This window comes from Coccomyxa subellipsoidea (genome assembly GCF_000258705.1).
Source record: "Coccomyxa subellipsoidea C-169, whole genome shotgun sequence".
NCBI classification, from domain to species: domain Eukaryota; kingdom Viridiplantae; phylum Chlorophyta; class Trebouxiophyceae; family Coccomyxaceae; genus Coccomyxa; species Coccomyxa subellipsoidea.
The window spans coordinates 2,849,111-2,876,656 of record NW_005178038.1 but is presented as its reverse complement, the minus strand read 5'-3'; the positions used below and the strand labels follow the sequence as shown (position 1 = coordinate 2,876,656).

The 27,546-nt window shown below is 54.3% G+C and overlaps 4 protein-coding genes across 4 annotated transcripts; 3 read left to right on the top strand and 1 right to left on the bottom strand.

Annotated features, from left to right (window-relative positions):
• Positions 1-873: 873 nt before the first annotated feature.
• Positions 874-17,459, top strand: COCSUDRAFT_65601 (hypothetical protein; the record flags this gene model as incomplete). Its single annotated transcript, XM_005649421.1, has 33 exons — positions 874-924; positions 1,328-1,529; positions 1,700-1,776; positions 2,179-2,306; positions 2,674-2,857; positions 3,156-3,300; positions 3,638-3,900; positions 4,175-4,384; positions 4,741-4,928; positions 5,264-5,411; positions 5,791-5,900; positions 6,484-6,611; positions 6,892-7,025; positions 7,404-7,538; positions 7,866-8,066; positions 8,440-8,622; positions 9,083-9,212; positions 9,537-9,781; positions 10,127-10,215; positions 10,527-10,660; positions 11,182-11,345; positions 11,764-11,903; positions 12,450-12,605; positions 13,011-13,180; positions 13,485-13,678; positions 13,973-14,267; positions 14,401-14,496; positions 14,692-14,837; positions 15,079-15,181; positions 15,370-15,627; positions 15,871-16,028; positions 16,410-16,509; positions 16,758-17,459. 33 exons carry the CDS (start codon positions 874-876, stop codon positions 16,955-16,957), a joined length of 5,265 nt encoding a protein of 1,754 aa, XP_005649478.1. The 3' UTR covers positions 16,958-17,459.
• Positions 17,460-17,770: 311 nt separating this feature from the next.
• COCSUDRAFT_53125 (hypothetical protein) lies at positions 17,771-19,131 on the top strand. Its single transcript, XM_005649420.1, has 4 exons — positions 17,771-17,974; positions 18,073-18,159; positions 18,383-18,559; positions 18,782-19,131. The coding sequence occupies exons 1-4, from the start codon at positions 17,918-17,920 to the stop codon at positions 18,833-18,835; spliced, it is 375 nt and encodes a 124-aa protein (XP_005649477.1). The 5' UTR covers positions 17,771-17,917; the 3' UTR covers positions 18,836-19,131.
• A 359-nt stretch (positions 19,132-19,490) lies between these two features.
• Positions 19,491-22,066, top strand: COCSUDRAFT_14375 (mitochondrial carrier; the record flags this gene model as incomplete). The annotated part of the gene is made up of 5 exons (XM_005649419.1): positions 19,491-19,661; positions 19,904-20,221; positions 20,538-20,729; positions 21,211-21,374; positions 21,799-22,066. The coding sequence occupies 5 exons, from the start codon at positions 19,491-19,493 to the stop codon at positions 22,064-22,066; spliced, it is 1,113 nt and encodes a 370-aa protein (XP_005649476.1).
• Positions 22,067-23,551: 1,485 nt separating this feature from the next.
• COCSUDRAFT_28454 (glycolate oxidase) lies at positions 23,552-27,176 on the bottom strand (the record flags this gene model as incomplete). The annotated part of the gene is made up of 9 exons (XM_005649418.1): positions 26,926-27,176; positions 26,587-26,722; positions 26,260-26,372; positions 25,863-25,986; positions 25,528-25,612; positions 24,962-25,223; positions 24,386-24,583; positions 23,988-24,074; positions 23,552-23,674 (listed from the first exon to the last, which is right to left on the bottom strand). The coding sequence occupies exons 1-9, from the start codon at positions 26,992-26,994 to the stop codon at positions 23,552-23,554; spliced, it is 1,197 nt and encodes a 398-aa protein (XP_005649475.1). The 5' UTR covers positions 26,995-27,176.
• Between the last annotated feature and the right edge of the window lie 370 nt (positions 27,177-27,546).

Below are 27,546 nucleotides of genomic sequence, written 5' to 3'. Positions count from 1 at the left end.
TGTGAGGTTTCTTTAGTGTTGCAAGCAGGGCAGGCCGATGATTACACACATATATTTGCTACTCTCGAGTTTTCGATGACGACAATAAATCACCAAGATCTATGAGGCCTGGTTCAATGTGTTAAAAATCTGCTGGCTGCCAGGTTACTCATGTGTTTAGCGTCATGATGACTGATTTGATCTGTGTGTGCTGTGTTTGCAGGGTTGGTGGTAGGAGCTGATGCAATGACGGGGGAGACCAGAGTTGCTGATGCCTACTGAAACACAGCGTGGGGAAAACCTGAGTGTATGTGTAATTGAGCACGTGAGTCATTTCTGGACGCTGGTTTTTCAATCGCGCTACTATGGAAGGGTGAAGTCTCGACGTTGATGATCAAGAAGGTTCCGTAACCAGGTGAATGTGCCATCAGGTCTCAGTGTGCAGGCAGTCGAGACAAAATGTTTAACAGCTGATGCAGAATTTGATCTGTAATTGGATAATTGGATTGTAGATACTACTTGTCCAGCTGGACAATTCTGCAATCAGTAATAGTAATCTACAGTCCCCTGTTGGCTTTCTTGATGAGTCAATGAAAAGCAGTGGACCGTTCGTTACCCTAGCCATTCCCCTGCTTTCAATCCCCTGATGTTTGACCTCCTTTGTGGTCCACTGCGATGCCACACAGCCATGAAGGGAAATCGCGGTATTTCAAACTTTCCTCTGCGATGAGGAAGTCTGCAGCATTGCAATCTCAGAAGAATCAGAGCCCTATTGCAAATTGAACGCAGGTCCTGAAACAAGTCTGAAACCGCCATCAATGCTGTTCATCAATCAGTAAGTAACAATAGAAAACAATCACATATCTAGGAAATCGCACATCGCATCATTACGTCATGGGAGATGAGGCCGGTGCAGCTGCACCAGATGCAGGAGGACCAGCTGAGGTGACTGACTCTTTCAAGGATGGAGAAGCATTGGTTGAGTCTCTTGATACGGGAACCGCAATTGGGAGGTGATAAAATTTTGCAGGGATTACCGAAAGTTTCTAACTTAACAATGACAATTGTTATTGTTTTCAAACATATTCGTGTTGGGCAGTGATCGTCATCAAGTCCCCCAGAAAGTCAATTGACCACGTCATGCAGCCCGATTACATTGAGTATCAGGTTCAAACTCAATGAAATCAGGCTTAAATGATTGTGCTTTGAGGTGACCGTGCGCGGGAATTGCGTCTTTTGTAGGTTTGTCGATCAGGGTGATTTGGCACTGTCAAAGCTGCTCTCTACTTCCTAGGGGCACATGGCACTGGTCTCAAATGCCATCAATCAATGCTGCCATGGCATGCAGGAGGGATCAAACCCATGGGCATTGCCTGCAGCGCCTGCATCAGCCCCTGTGCAGCCAGCACAGCCTGTTCCAATGGCTGCAACTCCAACAAAGCTGGCCTCTGCGCCTGCAAAGGCACAGACGCCTGGCGCCTTCTCTCCCAGCAAGGAGCCAGACGCGCCGCAGCTGCTGCAGAGGCTTAAGGATGACATCCTGAAGAAAGGTGAATGCCCGAGTGAAATGGAGAGTGGCACTTGCTGCAGGTTTGTGCAGCCTCTGCTTTGCAAAGGGGCACTCAAGTGCGAGCCATTTGCACAGAGTTGCCAACAGGGTATGCATGCAATGCGAACATAGGGCAGTGGCTCCATATTAATTGTTGTTGATGGAGCGCAGGTGGCAAATGGGATGATCGATGGAGGGTGGAGAGCAAAATGCGCACCAGCGGCAACACAGCTGGGACCTGGGACTCGGTGAAAGCTCTGGGAGCCTTGCCTGTCAAGTCTGCTGTGTTTTACATGATCTTTACCACAGAGCCACGCCTGCATGGCCATGAATGCTCAATGTCTGTTTCCTTGTCATGTCTTGTCTTCATGTGATTGAGGCCGTGATCATTGGAACACTTTAAGCTGAGACGTTGCTCCTTTGTCTGCGCAGTATTATTTCGCTCCAGAGGGGAAACGCTACAGATCCCGACAGGAGGTGGGTCCTTCTATCAAGCAGACACGTTTTGAATGTCTGCATGCACTAACCTGCAAGCACTGAAGCATCCTGCTCTAGCGACACGCAAACTTTGAGGCGAGGAGCAACATATCGGCTGAAGGAGCTGTGAAGCAATTGTGCATGCATGTGCAAATTGCCGGGGCTTTGCACAGGTTGTCAAGATGCTCGGCTTGGACGGGGACAACAAGAAGCTGTCCAGGGAGGAGGCTGTGCGCCGGGCCACAGCTCTGCCCAAGCCAGAGCTGCCCTTGCAGCTTGATGACGGCATCCGCGTCACCAGGTGCTCGTGACCAAACATTGACCCGTGTATTACATATCGTCCGGATATTTGACCAGGCCACAGCCTGGAAAAGGTGCTGCATTCTTGCGACATGCAAGGGCAGAGAGTACTGCATTGCCCCGAATGCTCTTGGCATTGAGTTGCCTAGACCCTTACCCTGATACACTGCCAAATTTTTGTTGCTGGATCTGCCTTGTTGTGATCAGGCAAGGGTGTACGTGTGCTAAGGAGCTGTGACAATTGGAAAGATGGGTGCGGGACACAACTTGTGATGATCAGGGAATTACCTCTGCTGTCTTAGCACGGGTGCACTCTTGCTGTCCTGCGCAGAAAGCTCGGTCTGAAATCGTGTGCACTTCCTGTCCAGGCTTGGAGCCATCGACGCGCGGCAGGCCTATCACTCAGCCATGCAGCTGTGGCCGGTGGGATACGAGGCGAAGAGGGCCGCGCACAAAGACTGCATCCTCAGAAGCAGCATAGCAGACGGCGGCGACAGAGGACCGCTCTTCACTGTCGCCCTTGTGCCGATAGAGGCGGGGCAAGAGCCTGCGGTGAGGGACCGGATTTTACAGAATGCGCCTTGCAATCTGAGCAGAGATCTGATGGACACGAATATCTGTGCTCTGCTGAGGATGGCATGGTCTTAAAATTCCCCTGCATGCTCGTCGAGAGGCAAATCGCACACTTGTCTGCCATGTCGCCTGCATGCATGCCTGCCGTCGTTCGACCTGCTCAAGCTTGATACACGTATGTGACAGGACGCTGCAGCCCAGAGGGGAAAATTGCTAGCATGGGCACTGTCTCAAGCTCGTGGATATATGTTCCATTGACCAGTTAATACTGTGCCAGGTGCTTGCAAGCGAGAGGGACGCAGACACTGCTTGGAGCAAGGTGGCGGCCCTACAGCAGACCGCATCCAAGAAGCCAGCCAAGCCCAAAAAGCCGGCACCCTCTCCCGCCACAGCCGCTCCCACTGACATGGACATAGATGGCGGTGCGTATACGCAGAAACACATCACCAGCTTTTTCCTGCTACACCATTTAGCTTGCTTCTGGAGACCACCTGAATGCTCTTTGGCGGAAAGCTCTGTCATGTGTACTGCAGCCTATGACAACCCTACTGTATCCGCAATAGTAGATAGGGTCTCTGTATTAGCATGTTCTATCTGCGCTTTCTGCCCGCAGAAAATCTACAGATACTTACAGATCAATGTAGGGTGCCCGGCGCAAGTCATGGCAGCTGCGGATAATGGTCATGTGTCCACCATTTTGGACCCTTCTCCCTGGAAAGAGTATTGCAGCTCATTAGCATTACTGCCTGGCTGTTGTAGGGGATGGTGCAAAGGAGCCTGCCAAAGAAGATTTGTCCAATGGGCATGCGCCAGCTGTGCAAGAGCCAGATCAGGCAGCAGTGGGGGCCCCGCCACGTCAGCCCTCTATAGCGGACAAGCTGGCAGCCGCAGCTGCGCGGCCATTCGAGCCGGTGCCTGTTCAGGCGCAACCCAAATCCAAGCCTGATTCGGCAGCTGCAGATACCCCAGCAGAGGCGCCGATTATGCTCCCCAACGGACAGCCGATGCCTGAAACTGTCAAGGTCGGCTCACGTTTCCTTTTCATGTGTGAATTATGATAGGCAAAGCCGCCAAGGCTGTATGTTCAGTTCCAGAATATCGTATATGACCCGTCATGCAAGCTCATGTCCACAACTATGTCTCATACCAATGCACATTACCTCACAATGAAATGCAGATGGAATGCGCATCATTTGAGATGGGTGAGTGGGCAAGAGTATGTGGTGAGACTTCGCAAAAGCATAATTTCAGCCCATGCGATTCTTGCACCGAATGAGTAATTGACGTATCGTGCAGGCGTTGCTCGCGCGCATCGAGCCCCTTGCGGGCGTCTGGGGTACGGAGCAGTACGGGCTAGCGGATGCCAGGGTCGTCAAAGCGCTGGAGGGGTTGGAAGGCGCGGAGAACTGCGCTGGCTACGGCTTTGTGGAGCAGCGCGGCACCTGGGCAGCCGAGATCAAGCGCCTGGAGAAAGAGCTGGGCGCGCACAGCAAGCACAAGCAGCGGGTGGGTTCTGCTTTTGTACCATGCACTGCTGAGGAGACGTGTTTCCTTCACCATGCATGAAGCGTGATGCACCGACCTCATGACTGGCTGAGGAGATTTGCTGAGGAGATGTGTTTTGTCCATGATGAATGCAACGTGACGAGGTATTATGATGCATGGTGAAACAGGTGCATATTCACATCATAGGAGGGTGCGCAAACAAGAGTGCACGGCGGTGTGTGAATGTATATACGTATCGTAGTACTCCAAAGAAGAGGTCTGGAGGCCGGAAGCAAAATTGCCCAGAGCTTGAGTGACGGATGGATCCATCTCATCCAAAGCAATGCAATAAATTGACTCTTGACGTCTCACTGCAGGCCAGCAAGGTGGCCAAGAAGAAGGAGGCTGACAAGGCGGAGAAGGCTGAGAGGGAACGCGCGCGACAGGAGGCCCTGATGGCCAAGGCCGTCAAACGCGCGCGCCACACCGAAGCCAAGAAGGCCTCTGCAAAAGGCTCTACCCCTGCAGACGCCGCCACAAACGGCGAAGAGCCTCCCGCCAAACGGTGCGCATTTAGTACTCTTTTGTTGTCGTTCTCACGAGCTCATAGCTCATCCCCTGATATCCTGTTGTTGCTATCCTTATGCTTATCCTTCTGCTCTAACAAAGTCCTGTTGAAGGCCTTGAGAGCTTAAGAGCTCCATGGCACTTCCTTGAGCACTGGTCAGAAGGGGTTGCTGTTGCACACCCTCAAGCGTGGACTAGAATCTGCCATGCTTGAGACAGGTGCTCAGGAGGAGATCTTCGCCTGCCTCCAGGCGCACAGCGGCCTGTTCAGGTCCACACTTGGCTGCTTCTCAATGGCAGATTGAGTTTACATTCAAGTCTGCCATGTTGCAGGAAGAAGCCGTCGCAGCCGCCGTCCGGCAAAGCCAAGGGGCCGTCAGCGGATGACATGCTGGCGCTGCTGCATCAGGAACCCAGCAAGCGAGGGCCCCAGACGACCGAGGGGGTCGTGGCAAGAGTCATGCGCCGAATGCTCGACCAGGTTTGCCGCCAAACACCTCAGCGCTATATATGTTTTGAGTTGCTGTGTCAACATCTGATAGGCTGTAGAGATACCCGTGTCACTAAGAACCCAGATTGTGCTCCTATTGACAGTCATAGATTGAGTCTATCAGGACATGGCGTTGACATTGCTGAAGGACAAGGTCATGAGTGCCTTTCTTTCCGGCTGAGCGGACCAGGACACAGGGTTCAGGTTCAACTTTGGGCGCTAAAGAATAATAATATGTGAGACATACAAGCATGCATAGTGTCTCACGAGACGTAGTCAGCATCGCGTGATTATCGTCAGCGTGTAGGCTTAGCGAATTACTCTCACATGCGGCGTACTGTAGTCTTACATGATATTTGTGGCGCTGCAGGTGGACAGGTGGGCAGAGAAGGATGCACAGAAGGAGGAGAGGCAGCGCCAGAAGAGGCTGGAGAGGGAGGCCGCCCACAACGAGAGGATGGCGCAGCAGCAGAAAGCACAGTGAGCCCCTGACCACCTCAATATAATCTGGTCTCCGCATTTTTCAGTTTCTCAAAGGTATCAAGAGTTCTTGAACACTTGGCACGGCAAATGGGCTACTTGCCAAGACAATCCTGTGAAGGGGGACACCAAATATTACAGCTGACCATTAAAGCCATCAGGGGCAGGTGTAATGGCTCCTTTGCCCAAGCCAGGCCTGTCTTTTACGCATCCCTGCCATGTAGTGCAGTACTCATTCTGTAATCCCCGCCACCTGCGGTGCGGGAAAAATTTCAAAGCAACTTTTAGGAGTCTTACTGATTTTAAAAATACCATGGTCATGCTCCATTGGATTGGGCTTGTCGAGAGCTTTCCGAATCTGGTCTCGAAAACATCACAGGGCTTACATTCTGGGAAGTAGGGTCTTGATTATCCACCCTTTTCGCCGAAAATACATATTTATTGCGGGTTGTAGAATGACTACTACAGTACTCTGTGAGCGTGCCAGAGAGGTCATCTTGTCACCAACAGCCAGAGAAATCACTCAGACATCCGTTGGCAACCCCAAAGGTGTTGAGAGATGGTTTTCTGGGTGACATTCCAGGGAGGCATTTACTCAGGCGCCTCTGAGGCTGGTGGACATTGAAGATTCTCGCCTGCCCAACGCCAACCTGCAGCCGCCAGCTGCCGCCGCAGTGGCCAAGGGATTACTCCCTGCCTCAACCATCTCAGGTGTGCCCCTTGCACTCCCTTTATGACCTGAATTAAGACTGCACACTCTCCCATGCTGTTGCTCCTGAGCAACCAGACATCACTCAGAGCTTTGTTCATGACTGTCTCCTAGCAAGTAGCAATACACGACTAGCATGCATGCCACTATCAAGGGAGGTCAGAGCTGCACAGCTTCATAACTATAAAAGCTCATGGCATTTGGCATCCCCATCAAACCCCCAACAAAGTGATTGCATGGTGATTTGAGTATTAAGCTGTAGGTAACTTTGGCTTCATTCAGGCGTGGTGGAGTTGTGGGCCTTCCTGGGGCGCTTCTCTGAGCTGATTGGTCTGGAGCGCGTTCCCTCCATCGCTGAGCTGGAGGCCGACCTGGCAGCGCCCAGCGCGCCCAGGAGCATCACCACCTCTGCACTGGTAGATCATCAAGATTCGACTTTGAAATTTGGGCATCGGATAGCCAGGATCCAAGATAATGCAATCTGGCTCCTGCTAGTTCATTCGGTGGGGTTGTGCACGCTATCAGCCAGGAAATTTCTGCACCAATTTGCATGCAATGTGGAATCCAAGGGATGTACACGGAGTGATGGAGTGCTGGAGCATGCACATCGAAGGTGGAAGATTGCAGTAGATCTACACCAATGGATCCTGTCAAGCAGACATGCAAGCCGCAGAGAACGTTGCCGTGCGTCCTCGTCTGAGACCACATTCCCCTTCAGAGCAGGCTAGGACAAGAGCGAGCGACAAGCTAGGATTGCAGGCGTGGCTAAGAATTGGAATATTGTGTGCTTGCAGATGCAGCTCGTGCAGCTGGTGGCAACAGAGGTCTTTGATTCAGCACTGGACGTCGCCCGAGAGATCGACCCTGACCTCATCAAGCTGCCCCTCAGCGGTGCGCAGCCCTCCATCCGCGAAGACACCTGGGTCGAGGTGAGGCCTTCTTATTGCAAGCACTCCCTCCCATATGCATTTAATTGACCCACCAAAAGTAATCCCTCTGCGTCACCTGGTGTATCTGAGATCAAAGCTGCCTGCTCTTATTCAGCTGCATTGTGGAGCCTTCATCTGAGCCTGTCGTTTGTGCCTGTCTTGTAGTGGCAATAAGTGTCGCTTTCAAAGCTGTCTTAGAGGCCATAAAAGGCGCTGCACTTCTTGCCCTGCTCTGCTGTTTGTGCGAACGAGTACTCTCCCTCCAAGGCGCAATTTTCCCCCTTACGACAGCCCTGTCACCAAAGGGATTTTGCTACGCGCGCACAGGTGGCGCGGCGGCTGTTCTTGCTGGCGGGAGCGGCCGAACTGGTGGCGGCCGGCGACGGCAGCGGCGGCCTGGACATAGCGCTGGGGCCCACGCTCGGCAGCAGTCCTCTCGGCGCCCTCGGCCCCTCCATGATCCTGCCGGGGCTTGTCGCTGGGCCGTCCACCCTTGACCCCCGCCTCACTCCCGCTGCTTTGCCCCTGGTAAGCACCCCTCCTCGTTTCCCTGCTGTGTTGGTCCCAGTGCGTTTCTGGTGCGCTACAGAGCTCCTCTAGTTGGGAAAAGGTTCAGTATGTGCCAGAACGGGACAATGTCTTGGGACCTGGAATGCCATCACAATTCTCGCTCACAGGCAATAGTCCACATCAATAAGTATTTAAACCGGCAAATCCCATGTTTGTTTTTAGTCTAGCAATGCCTGTGTGCCAGCAGGCTCGTGTATAACTGCGCCATAGGCGGTTCTGTCTTGGAAGATCAGAGAAAAAGGCCTACAGGTTGACTGCAGGACCGGAAAATGGACGTAAAAGCTGCCTGCAAAATATAGCTGTGAAAACAATAGATCTGGCTGCTATGCAGGGCGCGTGCACAAAGGCCCCGCAGGCGATCCTGGCGCGGCACGATGGCCGGTCGCGCGCGCATGCAGCGCGGCTGCTGGCCGCCAGCGCAGCGCACGAGTCCGATGCGGATCTGGTGGCGGCCGAGGCCGAGCATCTGACGCGTTCCCTCCGGCGCATCCTGCTGCAGATCACCCTCATCAAGGTTTGCTGCTATCCAGCTGCTGCTGTGTACTTTCAGCCTTGTGTGAGTGTGGGCATGTTTGCAAAGCTCAGGCTCAGTCGTGAGGGCCCTGCTCGATGATAAAAGCTTCTTCCACATGCGCAAGACTCTTGAATGACCCGAACCCAACAGTGCAGAATGAAGCTGGCTTGGGCAATTATTTTTCTGTGCTGCATCCTCTCAAGGTCTGCCGTCCTAATGCTGCATGTGTGTGACACCAAGGGAACTAGAATTAGGAGCCAAAATTCGTTTACTCTCCTTGGTGATATGTATTTGTGAGGCCTTGTGGCATTCCCTCCTCCACCCTAGTCCGCATGGCGTTGGAAGCTTCTGGGCTGCTCACAACGGCTCAGGACTCCTGGGCATGACTAGTACATGAGAATGTAGATATGTGTCCTCTGAAGGATAATTGAGGTGTTTATCTGACCGGCGATTACTGCAGGGCCCCCGGGATGCTTCTGGCGCGCATAGCAGCGGCTCGGTGCTGTGCTTTGAGGGCACTGCCGCCGCCGCGGCCGCCAAGATACCGCGGCCTCTCGACCTCATGCTTATTGCTGCTCGCCTCGATGCAGGTTTGGCCTCCCAAGCTTACATTGAGAATGTGTCCGTGACTTCTTAGCAGCCATTCTACCTCTGGACACTTACCGACAAATGTTGCGTCAGAGCAGTTGGGGTGTCCAACCCCGCACTAGGGTAGTTGACAAGTGCACTTCTCTTCTACCCCCTGCCATGCTGTCGGGTCTCTGCAGTTGCGACAGCCAAGCAATGCTAGCCAAGCACTGCTTTTCTTGTTTTGGCAAGACCACATGCTGATTATTGTCGGCGTGACTTCGAGACTTTCAGGCCCTTGAACATGGAATCGACTTGAAAGAAGGGATTCACTTTGCTGGCTGCAGGCTACTACACGGCAGTTGGGGACGAGGGACTGGACGTCTTTGCGGCGGACGTGACAGCCGTTCTCGACAACTTCAGAGCGGCTGCCAAGCGGCCGGGCCTGGAAGTTGCCGCGCGGCTGGCCGAGCGCAAGGGCGCTGACGTGGCGGAGCTGGCGCTGGTCACGCTGCGTTCCCTCCTCGAGCAGCACCGCTCCAAGCAGGGCGCCGTCGCCCCGGGTCCAAAGGGCAAGCAGGCTGACAAAGCGGTGAGTCACCCGCCTTCCTTATCTCTGGTGGCGTAAGCAATGTGCATTGAGTCGCTGGGGTGCATCGCCCCTGTTGCAGATTGAGAGGCTGTTGATCGTCTGCAGCAAGAACGGATCTGTTGGAATTTTGTTTCTAAAGAGGCTCGTCCTCCCTTCAAAACATGTCTGCCTGTCAAAATATGAGGCAGACTTCTATGGATCTGTCTTTGTTCAGATTTTATATCGGCGGTGCCTGTAGAATTGGCAAGCTTTGAGCTGCTCAGCATGTTGCGTCTTGGGAAAAGGTACTTGCATTTGTTACAGGAAAATCAAGTGTTGCTGAGGGTGGTCTCTTGTCGCTTCCAGGCCAAGGGCAAGGCAGGCGATACCGAGGAGGCTCCAGAGGCGGCTGATGAGGATCGACGGGATCGCACAATTGTGGACGACCTCAGCAGGTGCCTCAAAGAACACGCATTCCCGCTTCTCCCTTCGAAGTCGGATATGGGAAGATTACCATTCCTCATCAGAGTCGGCGGATGAGTCATGAGAGAATGTTGCATGTCTTCTTGTGCATTAGCGCGGAATGTTCCCAACAACAAAAGCTGGATCCTTTTCTGTTGGCCCGTCGTATTCCAGGGTGTTGGCAGAGTGATGGTGAATGCGCCAGGTGGATCGCGAGCAAAGCGCTCAAAGGTCTCTTCAGGCATCTTCAGGTCGAGATCTGCAATGAATCTGGTAATCTTAAGATGAGAGTTTACTGCGCCAGGCCGTTTGTGCCGTGGGAGGGCTGCGCTGCCTGCTGGTCCAACGACGACCACCGCAACATACTGCTGTGCGACGGCTGCGATTTGGAATTCCACCACTACTGCGTCGTGCCGCCCCTGCCAGACATCCCCTCTGGTGCGTGCGGACATTACCCTTTTCGGGCAAGGGGGTGTCAAACGCATGTAGGTGGTCGCAAGTCTTGTAAGAAAGTATTCCGAGAGGATGCTCTTCACTGGTCTTCCAGCGGTGCTGTTCATTTACCTGACAATCCCCTCTGATGCGCTCCCGCCAATTGGGAGATATTCACCCTGCCCTTTACAGAGAGTCCGTCCTCATAAAAATCTATCAATCATGTTGTGTCCTTCTCTGCTGCATTTTGGGGTGTTGTAGACTCCTGTGACCCCTGCTTTGCGTGGCATGTGAACTGGGAAGGCCCGTCCCCTGCTGCAATGCTTCCCTCCCGCTCAATGTCAGAGAATATGCACCGGAATCCCTGAATGTCCACAAGCATGTCCGGCCCCGCTGCCCTGACTGCCGAGTCGGAGCCCATATGTGAATATCCTCGAATCTGTAAGTAAATGTGCAGTTGCATGACTAAAGCAGCACTGGTGCATGACTCTTTGGACTGCTCATGAAATGAAGTGCCGGGTTTGCAGGTGAATGGTTCTGCCCGGCATGTGTTAGGGCGAGCAGTGAAGCCGGGCAGAAGCCGGGCAGCGCAGCAGAGGGGGTGCCGCCACCGCACCCAGCCGTGCAGAGCAGCGAGTTCCAAAAAGCTGCCGAGCTTCTGGGCACGACAGAATATGCTGATCTGACCTCGGTGCGCGCCTTATTGCAGAGTCTTGAGGTGTTTCTAAAGGATATGTAATTCAGGTCCAGCCTCCGCAGTTGGTGGTGATGAGCTGCTCACTCATTGCTGACAGCTGGTAGCGCGGGGTTGATGGGAATTGCCGGGATTGAGGGTATCTCTGTTTCGACATTAGCGCAGCCAGACACTGGGCATTGCCTGCTGTCAGATCCGGCAGCATAATATCAAGCACCCTCAGGAAAGCATACAGACAATGTTTTTATTTGGTATAAGAATCCTCTTTTTATGCTGCATTGATAATCAGAAGAAAGAGAGGTGCAGACAACAGAGCAGAGCGATCGTCAGGGACATAAGCAAGGGCTGCCTTGCGGGAAAATCCCCATGCAGAATCACCCAAGAAAATAATGTACATGTCTGCTGCTGTGCGCAGGTGCAGCGGGTGGAGGTGGCCCGGCTGCTGCTGAGCCTGGCCAGCGCCAGTGCGCTGATCAGGGACGAGCTGGAGGAGGACGCCGACAGGAAGAAGGCTCTGCGCCGTGAGCTCAACGACCTGCGCATCAAGATCCGTAGGTGTGTCTAGCAGGCCTTTATAAAAAAAAAATAAAAAAAATAGCATGCAGGGCACAAGCTCCCTGAAGACATCCATGCCAGACCGGTAGCAAGCAAGGTGATGGGGTATTGATGCTGTTCTGCTGATGCTAGTCTGGTATTCAGCCACATGGCGTAGATCCCACCGGAAATGGCTCGTGAATCAAAAGATCTGCCAACCAATTGAGATGAGAGCTCCAGAAAAGGTATATCGAAGGCAGAAATACGTGACACACTTCTGGCACACAAGACCTCTGATGAGGGAGCTTGTACCCCAGAGTGCCGGTGCAGGAGGTCTGAGGCGGGAGCTGAAAACCTTAGATTGAGCATGCAGCTGTCTGTATTCATATGCAGCTTCACAATGTGCTTGCAGCTCAGGTTCAATAAGGCAGACGTGTCGAGGCAATTCACAAGGATGTGGCACTGCCTCCTGAGACATCCCTGATACACCTCTGATATCTCTACCTGATAAAGGGGGGATCGATGACATTTCCCTACAAGATGAGAACCACTTGTACTGTGCTGTAGGGAGGCACATGAGCGGGACGAGCGTGACAAGGCGGAGAGGGCGCAGCGCGAGGCGGCAGAGGCCAAGAAGGGCGCCACCAAAGGGAACGCCTCTGGCAAGGAGGCCAAAAATGAGGACATCCCTGCTGCACTGCTCGTGGACGACAGCGTCAAGATGTCAGCTTTCTGCTTTACCCAACTGGCATCCACTTGCTATAGATGAGTTAGGACTAGGCTTGTGGACAGTATTGTCGAGATGTGATTTTTCATCTCCACGCTCAATATGTAAAAAGGATAAAACATGCAAGCAGCAAGCAGCTTGAGGCGCCTGGATGAGGAGTTTGTGTGTCATGGAATGAACCCCCTTTGGTCCAGGAGAACCTGTCCCTAGTGCAATGCAGAGCCTCACTTGACCAATCTTCTATATGTTAGGGACCATCGGCCTGTCAGAAGGACGAGTACCGGAAGTGAGGGAAAAGGCAGTGTGTTGGCTTGCATGGTCTGTCAGCAAAAACATGCAGAGTCCGTTGACTAAACGCATATGAGGTCTGTTTCAAGAAACCCATGTGGGTGCCAAAACAGGACACGGGCGAGGGAGGCTGAGCTGGCGGAGGCTGCCAGGGACGCGCAGCGAGAGAGGGAGATATTGGAAGAGCTGGAGACGGTCGGCCGGTCGCGCTGCGAGGCGCTCGGCTTTGACCGGCACTGGAACCGCTACTGGCTGCTCGGTGGATGGGACGACAACAAGGGCGGTGCGCGGCAGCCCATGCTTTTTGTTAATTTCTTGAAAAGGATTGTAATTTTTGGCCGCAGTCCCGCTGCTGCCGTGTTTGAGGGCAGAAAGCTGTCAGTGTGTTAAAGGAAGTAGACATGAGCCGTACGACTTCATGACTGGAAGAAGAATTCAAGGAGCAGGGCATCAATCTTGTGAGGTTGGTCCACTGGGGGCAATCACTTGCCGTCTCAAAGGAATGATGCAGTAAGGGGTTCCTCTTTGGCGGACCACCCTGCCACAATGTCGGAGAAGCATTGCAAGGAGACTGGCTGCCTGTGCAGGGACGGTGTATGTGGAGAGGAGCCTCTCTGGAGCGTCGCCGAGGGACGATGTGCATGCGTCAGGCGCTGCCGAGCCTGAACAGGCGCCCGGGGGCGATAATGCAACATGGGGTTGCTACACCGGGGGCGCCGCTATTGATGCGCTGCTGGCCTTCCTCAACCCTGTGGGCCTGCGTGAGAACGCCCTCAGAAGGGTGAGCCTTGGGTTCTCCCTGTACTTTACATCTTGTTGGGCAGGTGTCGGCATATGTCCAGTACGGTTGGAAAGTAACAGAGCCTTGTTTCCCTGACGAAAATGGTGCATGAGTTTGTTCCTTTTCTCTTCCATGCTTCCAGTACAAATGGAGCAAGTGCGAGTACTTGCATCAATCGGCAGACAGGAATTCTCGGTGATATTGCATCACAGCAGGGATGCAACATTTGGTGTGTGTGGAAAATGTGTGATATAATGTAGTTCCTTCACTGTGTTATATGTGCATGTCTTGCAGGCCCTGCAAAGGGTGCGGCCGACACTGGCAGAACCTGCGCCAGCACACACCAAGGAAGCAGCGGCCAAGTCAGCCGAGGCCGGGCCGAAGCCAGAGCAGCAAGAGGCTCCTGCAGCGCCAAAGGACGAGGAGCCTGTGACCAAACCCAGCGCGGCAGCGGCTACAGACCAGAAGCCGGGGACCAACCAGGCAGCTGCTGCACCAGAGGAAGCTGCCGAGCCGCGCCAGGTCATCGTTGAGTCAGCGGCCCAGGGGATCGCCCCCGCCAGCGAGACGCAGATGCCCGAAAACACAGGTGCACTAGCGCGGCACTCTTAGACAGCTTTGGCGCGGACCTGCTTGCTGCATGCTGTCCAAAGCCGTTTAGACTTGGACTCTGTTTGGCAGGTAAAGGTTGCAGATAGTGAGCAAATTATTTGTCCGTCCAGGGGAGCCCATGGAGATAGATGGTCATGCCGAAGTCACAGCAGTTGCCAGCAAGGCAGAGCCTGTTGCAGACACCAAACCGTTAGACCCACGCACAGGTGAGCCTTGCTGCAAGACAAGGCTACAAGTGCACTGCAGTCAGACATGGACAGATATTCAAGGAAATAAAGGAACCATTTTGCTTTTTAGGTGGTGCATTTGTCCTGCAACTTGTGTGCCCCTTGCTAGTCGCCATGATGCACACAAGCCTGAAACATTTAATACCTGAGTGACGGCATACATATTGGCTGCAGCGGATCTGCGCAAGCTGGCGGGGGAGATATTGGCGTTCGAGGAGGGGCCGGCGTCGGATGCACTGGACACAGGGGGGCCCACTTGGCCGTATGACCGCAGGCGGCGGTGGCGCGCCCTCCTGGAAACTACCACCCAGCCGCCAGAGGTGGGTTTTCAACTGATCTACCAAAGTTGGTTATATTACAAAAATATGAAAAGGCATCTGCTTAGGTTCATCCATCCTGACTGGGTGTTATTTCCAAATATTGAGGTTACCATGTGAAACACGAATTCTCCCAATGGATTAAGGGGATGCTCGGTCAAAGAGAACATTGGATCCATTACTTTGGACACATTCTGCGGCACTAGCCATGTACATACCCTGACGAGACTTCTGCTCATTGCAGATCATGGCGGCGCTGCTCGTGCTGGAGAGCGCACTGAAGCCGGAGAGGCTGAAGCCCTTCTGGCTGCTGTGGGCCTTCCCTGCTCCCAACCCAGACTTAGCAGGTAATGCACGCTATCAAACCAGGCCTCCAGGCAGGAAGGCACATCTGCTTGGACTAATCGACTCTGTCCCAGGTCGCGATTGGAGGAGACGTTGACTGATTATGCGTGAAGAGGAATATGCTAGTGGTGCTGCAGAACCATTCTGAGATCACAATTGGAGAAGGGAATGACAGGTTGTGCCTGAACAGGCACAATACCGGCGGTGCGGCTGCGGCTGCTGGCGCTAAAGAGCGCACTGAAGCGCGGCGGCGGCGGAGCCGCGGCTGCCGCCGCGCCGAGGGAGGCGGCCGCCGCGCCGGCCCGGCACGGCCGCGCGCTGCGCGAACGCGGCCGGCCGGCCGGGGCCGTCGCGCGGCTACAGGCGGTCGACGCCGGTACCGACGAATCCGAGGCGGACGCGCCGCGCGCAGCCGCGCGCAAGCGCACTTCCCACCGGCCCACTGGACGTGCGGCCCTGCCACCATGTGTTTTTTTCAGCATCACCTGTTCTACCTGCTCCGTGTGTAGGTTTCTGCAAGTGAGTTCTAAATGCCTTACAAATGCTTGACTTTTTCATTCACAGCTCCACATAACGCTTTGCAGATGGGTGTGCTCTGAAGGCGGCATGCCTAGGGTGCCGTTGGCTGTTGGCCGAGTTTTCAGTCAGGGGGATGGATCTCTAAAATCCGCAACCCCCGACGCATGCGCAGGGGAGCTGGCGGACGAGGAGCTGGCGAGGAAGCTGCAGGCGGAGGAGAATGCGAGGTCATCCCGGCGCTCGGACCGCGCCAGCCGCCTGGCAGCCGCCAGCGACCGCGCCCGCCGCTCCACCCGCTCCGCCGCAGCCGTCGTCGACGCCAGCAGCGAGGTGACAATCACTCTTTTCATTGTCGTCTACTGTATTACACACGCTTGCTGCCAGTGGCAAAGTGCAAGTTCATGCTGCCATATGTTCCACCCCTTGATAGGCTCGCCAGACCCAAGCAAGACGATCAAGCGTGGGCACGGAGCTCAGTATTTGTACTGCCTCCCGCCACTCGGGGCCACAGTGATTTTCACTAACGTGTCCCTAGGAAATTTACTTGTTTCGACTACTTGTCACAGATGCATTCAGGACTGGAGACCAGGCCGTGCTGTTCTGTGACCTCGTTGCATGACAGACAAAGTCATCAGAGCCCAGGAGCAGACCTCAGGATCGGTGCCCACGTTCATTGCGGCTTCTTTAACGCTGTTTGCGCGATGCTGGCAGGAGGACAGCGACAGCGATGCCCCCCGGAGGCGAAGGACCAGGCACGTTGCAAGGGAGGGTCCAGTGGACCCCTACCGGCGCACCAGGGGCGCCAGAGCCGGTGCGCGTAGATGCTGACCCGATCAATTGTGATTTTCAGTCTTCACTGAACACCGATTGCAACCAAGAGGCTTTGTCTGGGGCTGTTTTCTGACAATCTGTGGCTACAGCAGCTCTGAAAGTGCTGCACCTTCTGACAGCAGACTTCACTTGGGGGCTGACCTCATGGGGGCGGCCTCGGAAGAGTTGTGCAACGGTAGTTCTGATTCTCTGAAATGCGGCTGATGACACGTCCTCTGCCCTGCGCAGTGTTGGCGGACGACCAGGGCGGCTCGGAGGAGGAGGCACCGCCGCGTAAGACGCGCGCAGCCCTGCAGCACCTGGAAGCTGCCCGGAAGGGGCGGGCAGCCGCCGCTGACACCAGCGATGACAGCAGCGAGTCGGACGACGATGAGCGGCCGACCACACGCGTCATTGAGGGCCGCAGGCGCCTGCGCAAGAGAGCCTGAGGGGCGTGTGGAAATTCCTGCGAGTGTGTGCTTTGCAAAGGCGCAATCAGATTGTATTAACTCCTGCCCTTTGTAAGAGGGCATGAGCGGGATCCTAGGCTTGCAAGTGTGTGCCTCTGAATGGCATTTGCGCAGGAAACAACTCCATGCACTATTTTCTTTGTTGGAGGGCGGCGGAAGCAGGTGTGAGAAAGGGCGTCGTCAGAAGCGGAGAGGAATGCACTTGGTTGACCTGCAGATGCAAAAGAAAGATTTTAAAAGCTTGAATGCATGTTGATGTCTGTGGTGTCTCGAAAAGCAGGGCAGCTACAAGCTTGAGTGCCTGCAGCGCTGCGCCAATTAATTTGAAGGTATACAGAGTTTCTTGCATCATAATCAGCTATAGCTTGCCAATTGGTGCTGTCTGCGCTGAATTCTTTGTGGATCATCTTTGTGTCACTGTGCACCGTTGTTTTCCAAGCTCAATGTTGCTTAATCTGCGGATTTGTCAGCATGGGAGCTCACTAATTTGCGATCCAAAACGATAGCGAAGCCCTAGGGCCCAAGAGGCCCTGCACATTTGCAAGCCCTGCGGTTGGCAACGTAGCCAGGAAGCTCAAATGCATCTGCAGGCTTGCACCTAATAAGGCACAGCTGCCCAAAATCCTGACCCACCCAGGATCTCATTGGGTCAGACTGACTGCAGGCTACATGGCACCAGATCAGGCACCTTCTTCGGAGCCATCTGTCCGCCGGCGTTGTTTGGGGTCTTCCCGCTTCCACTCTCAGCGCCCCCTCCTTCAGCTGCATCGAGATTTTTATTGCCCAAAAGCTGACAAGGCGCCCCCGGCTTGCATACTTTGGTGAAGTGCTGCACAGAGCTGACTTGTGTGCCTGCGCCCTGGGACCCGAGTGCTGCTGGTTGTGAGCCCAGAGTGACAACTGGCAGAGCTTCTAAATGTTGAGCAATAACACACTTCCATGAAAAGCAAGAACCAGAAGGTGTATTACTCCATCCTCGCCATCTGCTACCTAGAGGTGCGTTTCGCCCAAGTCTCCGCTTCTCCAGGCCTGGTTTGTGCCGAGGAAATGGACGGAGGGTTTGGCCTCGTGCCTAAGGAGCTTTGCTGCTCCAGGTGCTCCTGTGGACGACTTGCCTGCTGTCTAGCTGCGCCGCCACTTCCGCACGGCCCGAGGACGCGGGCTACATCATTCGCGAGACCGTGCGTCCCGTTCCTTGCGCTAAAGCACGATCCGTCTGAGGACCGTTGTCACTTTTAGCATCCGTGGCGTTATATGGCATCCTAGCGACTGGGTCGATGGCACCAATGTTTTTTCAAATTTCAGTCTTGGATGGCGGCGATGTGAGGGCTGTGGAGAGTTAGCGAGGGCCCACTGCCCTATATTGGGCAGGAGGCTGAATATCCCATGATGCCTGCTTTCCAGGAAAACTTGAAGCACACGCTTCCATCAGACAGCTACGACCTCATCCCGGACACTAGCCTGGACTTGCGCGTTGGCTACGAGGCGCAGCAGATCAACTGGCTCTGCTTTCAGAGGATCCTGCAAGCATCTTTACCTGAATATCTAGAGGATCGACCTGCCACGCTTAGCTCACTTCTGGTGCGTACGGGCTTTTGCAATGTTTCGTTGAAGCTTGTGTGTCCAGCATTCAATCCAACAATGGCTGCCTGCTGCCTTTCACCTGCAGCAATTTCCTCTTCGCTGTTTCTCCAGCTGTGGTATTATTCCATGCACCAAAACCAGCATGATAGTTCTGTGCGAGGGCAGTGCATAGTCCACCACTTCCAGATCACATCGCTGATGGCTCTTGCTATTGCGCAGGCACTAAAGGGGATCCCAGCCCCTTTCACAGGAATCAAGGCTTGGTCGGACTGAGCGCTGTCTCCCCAGCCCAAGGAGAGGGAGCGAGTGTTCAGACAGAGAGCCATTTGATTTCCCAGCTGAGAAGAGAATTCCCCGATTAGTAGAAGGAGAGCATTTTTTAACATCAGAGCAGAGCCTGTACACAAGGAGAGGATAGCCAGGAAAAGGTTAGCGAGAGCATCCGAGTCAATTCATTGCAGCCATGATCACCACAGCAAGAGCCAGAAGATCCGAGCACTGGAGTCCCAGCTGCTCATTCGAATTCGAGCCAGTTCAATCCCGGGGTGAGGCCACCAAGTCTGGCGCGCGCGGCCGCGGCCGCCGCCCGTTCGCATCTGCGAGTGCCTCTCTGTCCGAGGGCGTCATGAGCAAGCCCAGCGCCGGCTACTCCCCGCCGCCGCACAAGCCCAAGGTGTGCCTTGATGCGGTCGGTACAGACATTGTATGCGAATGTCCTGTGTGCCTTGTTGTCGAACTTGAATTGTCTCCAATGCCATTGCAGTGCCTAGTCCACTGGCAGGGCGTGAAGTGCGTCTCACAGGTTAGGCAAGTGTTGGCAAGTAATGTGCATGCTATCACACATGCGCCTTGCGTTGTGAGGGCTCCTGATTCGACGGTGTGAGGAGCGTAGACAACCCGCACACAAGGTGCATGTTGAGCAGAGCTGATGGGCGATTTATGCCCGCAGGTTGACACCAAGCCGGCAAGCGACATTCTGGCGGGGGCGGTTGCGCGCGCGGCCAGCCAGGGGACGATCCACCCTCTGGACACCCTCAAAGTGCGCATGCAGGCCGAGGGCGGCCTTTCCAAGTACGCCAAGCTGGTGCCGCCCCCAGGTGTGGCCCCCTCTTCACACGCCGAGAATCCGTTTGCAAAAGTGTCACAAGAGGATCATCTGCTGAGTGACATCGCGCTCTTCTGCTGGGGAAGCCATCAAAACCGCGGAGCGCTCAACATTGCTTCAGCTGCTATTAGCAGGCAGCCGTGCGGCTGATGGCACGGGAGGCATCTGTGAGCCCTCTGTTGTTTACCGCAAGAGAGGAAGCAGAACCGTAGTGTCCAGTATGCACTGCCACAAAGATGATAAAGAGAGGAGTACCACTTCCCCCGGCCTGTGCTGATCAAATGCTCCTGAATGCGCCAGGCGCCACAGCGGGCAAGGCGGTCAAGCGCATGCTGCCGAGGGTGGCCAGCCTATACAAGGGAGTTGTGGGCGCGGCCAGCGGCGCAGGAATATACATCGGGACCTACTTTGCGTTCTATGGCGCGGCGTGCAACGTGCTGTCCCGCCGCACCGACCTGTCGCCCGGCGGCATTGCCTTTGTCGCCGGGGGGATCGCCGCCGCCGGGGGGTCCGTCGTCAAAGTGCCGCTCGCCGTCTGCATCCGCAGCGTCCAGGTGAGGACCCTTCTTATTTTCCCCTTAATGCTGTCTCCTGCACTCTGTTTGCCGAGCCTTTTGGGGGAATGTTCCTGTCTCTACAAAGCATGCAAGATCGTTCAGCACAGCTTGCACAATCGGCTCGATACGCCTGGGATTTATCATCTCCTAGGCTATGTGAGAGCCAGCTGAGTTGGTAGATTGCCTTGCGTACAACGGACACTGGGATAATCCCCCAATACACTTTCTGTGCATGTTGAATCCCTATTTGTGGTGATAGTCAGATTTGGGTCCAGTCACCTTTACTCATAGCTGAGCGTGCATTGTGGCGCAGGCCGGCGTGTACCCGAACGTGTTTGCGGCATCGCGGGCGATTATCGACGCGGCGGGTGTGCGGGGGCTTTTCACCGGGTACCTGCCCACGCTGCTAGAGGATGTCCCGGACATGGCCTTCAAGTTTGCCGCCTACGAGTCCCTGCGCTCCCTGCACCGACGGGCCAATGGCGGCCGTACCGCCAACGCGCAGGTGTGCCACTTCATGCTCGGCAGATGGCAAGTGGATCGCTCACATTCGTTATATGCAGCTCACGAATGCTGTTGGACCTCTTTCATCAGCTGCAGGATTCAACGGGAGCGCTTAATCTCCTGTGTACTGATTCCCTAAGCATGCTGGCGTGGCTGGCATGCTCCATCAGACGCCAGTCTTGTGCGAAGCGAGAGTAGGTGCATGCTGGAAGAGCGGGGATGTTTCTCTGTGCCGCTCTGCTATCAAGCCAATGTGGATTACCACGTGCTAAGGGCCTTGTAGGGGTCACACATTAGGTTGGTGTTGGTCGGGTGGCAGAGACAGAGCAGCAGCTTCACGTGTTGTGGGCAAAACCAAAATAGCAAGAGGACAGCTCACGGGCAATCATGAGTCCTGGTATTTGTTGATAGGCAGCAGAACCCACAAGCATGTTTCCACTCATTCTTGCAGAGGCTTGATGCACATCTGTCCGTGAGCGCAGGAGGATTTCGCGATGGGCGCGGCTGCGGGCGCGTTTGCCGCCGCTGCCACAACGCCGCTGGACGTGATCAAGACCAACATGATGTGCACGGCCGCCAGCCGCCCTACCATGGCCTCCTCCGCGCGCACCATCCTCGCACAGGGCGGCCCCTCCCACTTTTTCAGGTCAGCCTGCCCCGTCTGAGCTCCCTCGATGAGTGCTGCAGGCAACAACCACCCAATCAGTTTCGTGAGATACATAGCTGCATGTGTGAAATCATCGAGGGGGAAATGTGGCTTGCCGCATGCATACTGCGGTCTTCTGGAAGCCCAGCCCACTCCTGTAGGTCAGGTTTGGGCCTTCATGGCAGCCTTCTTGGAGAAGTCACCCTGCATCAGCCCCGAATGTGTTTGCTTGTGCAAGCCTCAGTAAAGCTCACTTGATCGAGCGCAGGAAGGGAAACCGCCACGCGCTGCATGCGTCGAGTGTGTCTGTTTTGGAGGCCAACTTGTCTGCTCCAAGCAGCCACCAAGAGGTGGGCACTTGCAGTGTGGAGGGGACTGATTACTCTTGTGCAGCGGCTGAAGGGGTATTTAATGTGTTGCGCAGGGGAGTTGGCCCGCGCGCGCTGAGCAACGGTATCAACTCGGCGGTGTTCTTCTGCTTCTTTGAGGCGCTGCGCTCCACCTTCAAGCAGCGCAAGGCCCTGGTGCGCACCACCTCTGCAATGTGTGAAGGCCAGCTTTCAGCTGTTTCTCTGCGTGCAAGTTTCTTCGAACAGGAGGGTTCTGTATGCATGCTGATGCAAAGGGCAAGGCTCCAATGCTTGATTGGGCTGGCTTGTCAACTCCAGTGCAGACCAAAGGGTGCTGGATGATGTCATTTCAAAATTTGCAATCATCTGTAATCGGATTTTTTATGACGATTCGACTCAGACTGACAGCACCCATCGACGTTAGTAGCACAACCAGGGTTGAGTTGGAGTTGGTGTGAAGGATGTGCATCACGACAAGTCTTAAAGTGGGACGCTCTGGTATACTCGCAAGGCAGCATGTCTATCTTCCTTGGCGCTCGCTCGGTCTTCATGTCTGCATCCTCCCTTGGCTTGAAGTGGTCAAGAACCAGGATCTCATCAGGATTCGGCTGGGTAGCGCATGCAAATGATGAATTGAATTTTCATATGTCGTGCAGATGGAGAAGCGGGCGGCCCTGGCGGCAGCGACGGCGCGCGCACAACCGCGGCTGCTGCTAGAGACCGCGGCTCCCAGGCGCAGCACTGCGGCGTTCCCTTCTGTCACAGGAGGGAACGTCGAGGAGCCGCGCACGCTTGAGACTGCACCGCTGGCGGTTGCGTTCGCATTCGCCCCCCTCAAGAAGAGGGGCGTGAAGCCGGGGTTTGCGCTCGTCAGGGGAAAGTAGCCGCGGGGCATGCACGGCTTGTGAACATGCCTGAATTGGCGGGAGTCTGATGGCTGCAAATTTGAATACAATGATGGTCTATTGTGAAGATCAATGGCTGCTTTGTGGGATCAAGACGCTTGTGAGTATTCTTGTGGGAGAATGTGCTTGAACAGTGTTCTTCGGCATGCAACAAGTCTTCTGTCGATGGGTTGCTGTCAAGCTGTGGAGATGATTTGTGACGCTGAACATGGCTCGTGTGAAGAGTGTGCAGGGAAATTTGTGCCTGTTGCACGTGATGACTTCTGGAGTAAATGGGTTGATTGTGCCATAGTCCTGCTTTGAATTCGTTTACAGCAACCAGGGTCTGATGTGATGTGTGGTGAAGACATTGCGGTGAGGATTAATGCATGCCTGTATGTAGCTTACTGGGGACGAGCGCAAGAGTAGATTCATCAGTGGGGGATCTCACATATTCGGCGCGCACATAGCGATGATTTATCTCTTTCGTACAGACTATCGAAGGGAAATAGTTCATTGTAATGGAGTACATCATGATAATGCACCGCCTACTGTACGTGTCTACCGTACCATAATATTTTGGCAAGCACTTCGCTCGACTGCGCTTGTTCTTTGCTCATTTGTTGGCCAAGTTTAAATGAGCTGCCTGCGTGATGGACATGTCACATGTTGTAAGTTGCAACTTCTTATAGCTATTGGAGGGCAATTAGTTGTGCAACCCTTCAAATTATGTTTCCAAGAGACTTTCCCGACAACGATCGGACGCATGAAGCGCAGACCCCTCACACAAGAACACGTACAATTGAGCCGGGCTTTATATGGTGAATTTGAGACATGGGATCCCACGGACCTACTAAGCTCATGATACCATGGTTTAGCCGCACGCCTACGCACTGGCTTTTATCAATAGGAAATTCTGTGGTTGCAGTAACTTTATGAGTGATTACAGACGTGCGCTGGGATGCTCCCAGGGAACAAGCACCATGCGCCTGTTCAGGTGCGCCAGCGATGGGCAGCCCATAAGTGCCATGCTCAGCCGCAGCTCCTTTCTCAGTGTCTCCAGTACCTGTCATTGCCAGGCAGCTACTGTCAGTGCAGCAGAGCAGACACCAGGATGGCATGTGCTGTCTCGGCCCGCAGCTTAGTCGCCCGCACAATTCCATAGACCACACACGGAACAAGTGAGAAAATCGTATTGTGAATTCAGGTGTTGCACCCTATGGTTGCAGCATTTCTCGTGCATCTGGTGCATTGCGTCATTAGCATCGCTATATTACAAGGACAAAAAAGGGGGAAACGGCTGTTTTTTTTTCTGTGCTTGTTTACGCCCACTTTGTGAGACTCTCTCAGTTCTGCTCAAAGGAGGGGAGAGTCTTCACCTTCTGCACGCCTTGCTGCCCGCCCAGGGCCAGGCCCCACAGCACTGGCCTGCCCAGCAGAACCGCATCCGCTCCCAGCGCCAACGCCTGCAACACCCCGGCAGATGCAAGTCAATCTCAGCAATTCTCTACTTGGCGTGTCAGGTGCGGACAATTGAAAGCCTGCGCACAACAGTAGCAACAAAACTCCCGTGGGCGTGTTTGAAAGTAGCAAGTGCATGAGGACATCAGACACCCAGGGACAATGAATCCTCTACTTTGCTGGAGATGGAATTATCATGGAATACTTAGGCGACGTCCTCAAGATGCCAGTTGCCACACACGATCCTTGGGTGGCTTATTTGAGCCTCCCGGCATAGTATCCACCTACGCAGATGAAAAGCTAGATATGCGCACACCTTGATGATGTCGGTGCCTCGGCGTATTCCCCCGTCCATCAGCACGGGGACCCTTTTGCCGACGGCGGCCGCCACTGCCGGCAGCGCGTCCAGGCTGGCGGGGGCGGTGTCCAGCTGGCGGCCGCCGTGGTTACTAACCACTATGCCATCCACCCCCGCATCCACCCCCCTCTCTGCATCCGCCGCCGAGAGAATGCCCTGCATATGCATGCGCACCGCAATTTTCTCAAACAGCCACAACCTTGGTGAAGCAAGTCCCCTCCTTCCACCCTATTGACAGCTGCAATCTTAAAGGAGCAATTCCTTATCCTACCGGCAGGCAACAAAAGGTGTGCCAACTCTGCAAAGAGATCATGAGATCATACTGCTGAGCAAAGGAGTTATAAATGTCCACGTTTTTTAGGCTTTGTTTCAGAGCATCTCGTCCCTCCCTTCTGCTTGCTGGCTTCTGGGAGGAACATGTCCACTTGCAATTGCTGCCATTATGGGACATGTTCCAGAATGGCAGGAATTGCAAGTGGCGCAGTTGTGCAAGGAACAATTGCAAGGCACAACAGAGCAACAGTTCAGAGTCACCTTGACAAAGATGGGCAGGGATGTGACGCTGCGAAGCCAGGCAACAAACGCCCAGGTGAGGCTGGCATCAATGTTGTCGCTGAAATGCTTCGACACTCCGGAGCCTTCGCCGGCGTCGTGGACTGCCGCATCTCTGGTGGCTGCCCCGGCGACTGAATTGGCATCAACAGGATTAAAACTTGGATTCGAGGCCGTCTCCTTGCCTAGATTGGCACCCAGCCCCTCAAGGTTCGCCAGCCGCAGACCGTCCGGCAGTTTGAAGCTGCGCAAGGAAAGCAATATATCAGTTCTATTCTTAGTAAATCCTCTTCGTTCATAATATGATGCAATCAGAAGCGTGCACACTTCCTGATGTGAGCACCATTTCTCCCAAAATCCGCTCATGAGGCAAGGATGGGCAGAAGTGTGCATGCTGCGCCTCTCAACTTATGAGAGATGACTCATTGATTATCAATCTTTTGCACATGCCCCGGCATTGATGCAGGTTCTGAGGTCAAAGCACCAAAGGCAGCAGGGGCATGACAAAAGGAGGAACGCAGCAACAGTGCACAAAGAGAAGCACTCACTTGTTGCGCTCATCGGCTTCGCGTTTTCCCAGGAATGGCGCATCCACTGTCACCATCAGACCATTGTAGCCCGAGCGCTCCGCGTCTACGAGAATGCAACAAATGGCATCTCTAGGAGCACCCCAGAAATAAGAAGATCTTTAGCAACCAGCAATGGCCCCTCAAGTATCAGACACAGCTTTTCTTACTGTTAACAAGGACGTTCACTGCAGTGAAAGTTGGCAGGCGCTGTTTTGCTGTTTGAAACAAAAGCTACCCATGGAGTTGGTGAAAAATTGCAGCATTGTTTGGCTCAGCTGTCTTTGGGTATGACTGGCGGCGACGAAGCGGCTTACGCTGCACGAGCTGTCGCACAAAGGCGCGGTTCTTGAAGACGTACAGCTGGAAGAACATGAGGGGCCCCCCGGCGCCAGCCTGGCGCACGTCCGCTAGACCCACCGTGCCCATGGTTGACTGGACCTGCCCTGTTGCAAAGCTGGCTGATCAGAGCCTCATGTGCTGATTTCCTTAGCTACACATTGTACATACTACTATATAGGGTAAGGCAATTACGGGTGTGCCAAAACGCTCTGCAATCTGCCGGCCCTGCAATCTGCCTATCAATGTTCATGAGGCCAGACCGCCAATCTGGAACTACACTGTGGAGGTTGGTCTTCACTCCATGAGCATACTGCTGGAATGAGGCATTTCTGTGGCATTATTAGTGATGCACATGGGCAGAAAAATGCTCACCATGGGAATGCCCTCTGCAGCAGCTGCCCTGGACACTGCCAGTTCGCCATCCGGGTGGGCCATGCACTGCATCGCCATCGGCGCAATCAATACTGGATATGCTAACTCCCGCCCTGCGCATACAGGTACAGCGCAATTATACCTGCCACATGTCTGCAGTCCTCTTGCTCTGCACCATGCATGCGACATGCTGCGGGCATGCAGAGAACAGAAAATGTGCAAGGCATGCACCTTGGAAATTGTCGTCAACCCGAGAGGCAGCAAAATTTCCATGCATGCAGCGACATCTGTACATGTTAAAGTGAGCAGCGGAGACTGGTATCTCACCGAGCAGCGTGCAGGTGGTGTCAACATTGGATACATCAACCATCATCCTGGGCATCAGGCGGTAGCGGCTGAACACTGCTCGATTGTCCCTCAGCGTTGACTCCGTTTCGCTGCCGCTGGCATAGTAGCCAAACACCTGCGCAGCAGCGGTTCTTGTTCTGTGTGTCTGAGAACACTTGGGCATGAGCTAGGGCTAACTGGCTGAAGCCTGATCTATCGCCGGGTGAAATCTGTTCCTCGCTCTTGTAATGCTGCCTCGTTCACCATGATATCATTGATAGCAATATATCTGCATGTAAGAGGTATGGATAGTTTAAGCAGTGATGGGGTACGACATACCGTCTTGGGCAGCACTTGCTCGGCTAGCGGTTCAAGCTCGTCCAGATTCTGAAAAAACAGCTCCGACATTGGGGCAGATCTGAGGTCTATGTCTTGTAACTCACGGAACAGGGCTTTCGCATGAAGTGATCGAGCTTTCTTGATGCGCTCCAAGACTTGTGCGTCGGAGGGGGCATCTCACTGTTTGTTCAAAAGAAGCATACTGCTTTGCTTGCAACTTTGAAACAATTTCACGACAAATTTGGTGTAAGCGCACTCCTTGATCAAGGCAGCATGTTGCTGGGTTGGGCGGAGATCCAACGGGCTTTAAAGCACAGCACGTGGCGGCCAAGTAGCGCTTGATGAATATTGTGCTTCGATCGCAAGCACAGTACAATTTTCTGTCCCAGGTTCAGCGATTTAAAGGCGAAGTGCAAAGCAGCAAAAAGCGGCCAACATGGGCCGTCAACAGCTGTCACTTGCGTTGATCGCGGTCGTCGTTCTCGCAACAGGTAGATGCAGCTTTCGCAGCTCGGAACCCTACCTAGTGCGATGCTGGAGCCCACCACCTCTACGGGCGCCTTGAATGGCTCACGAAAGTCAGCAAGAAGTTGAAGGAAGGACAAAAGCCGGGAGCCCAAT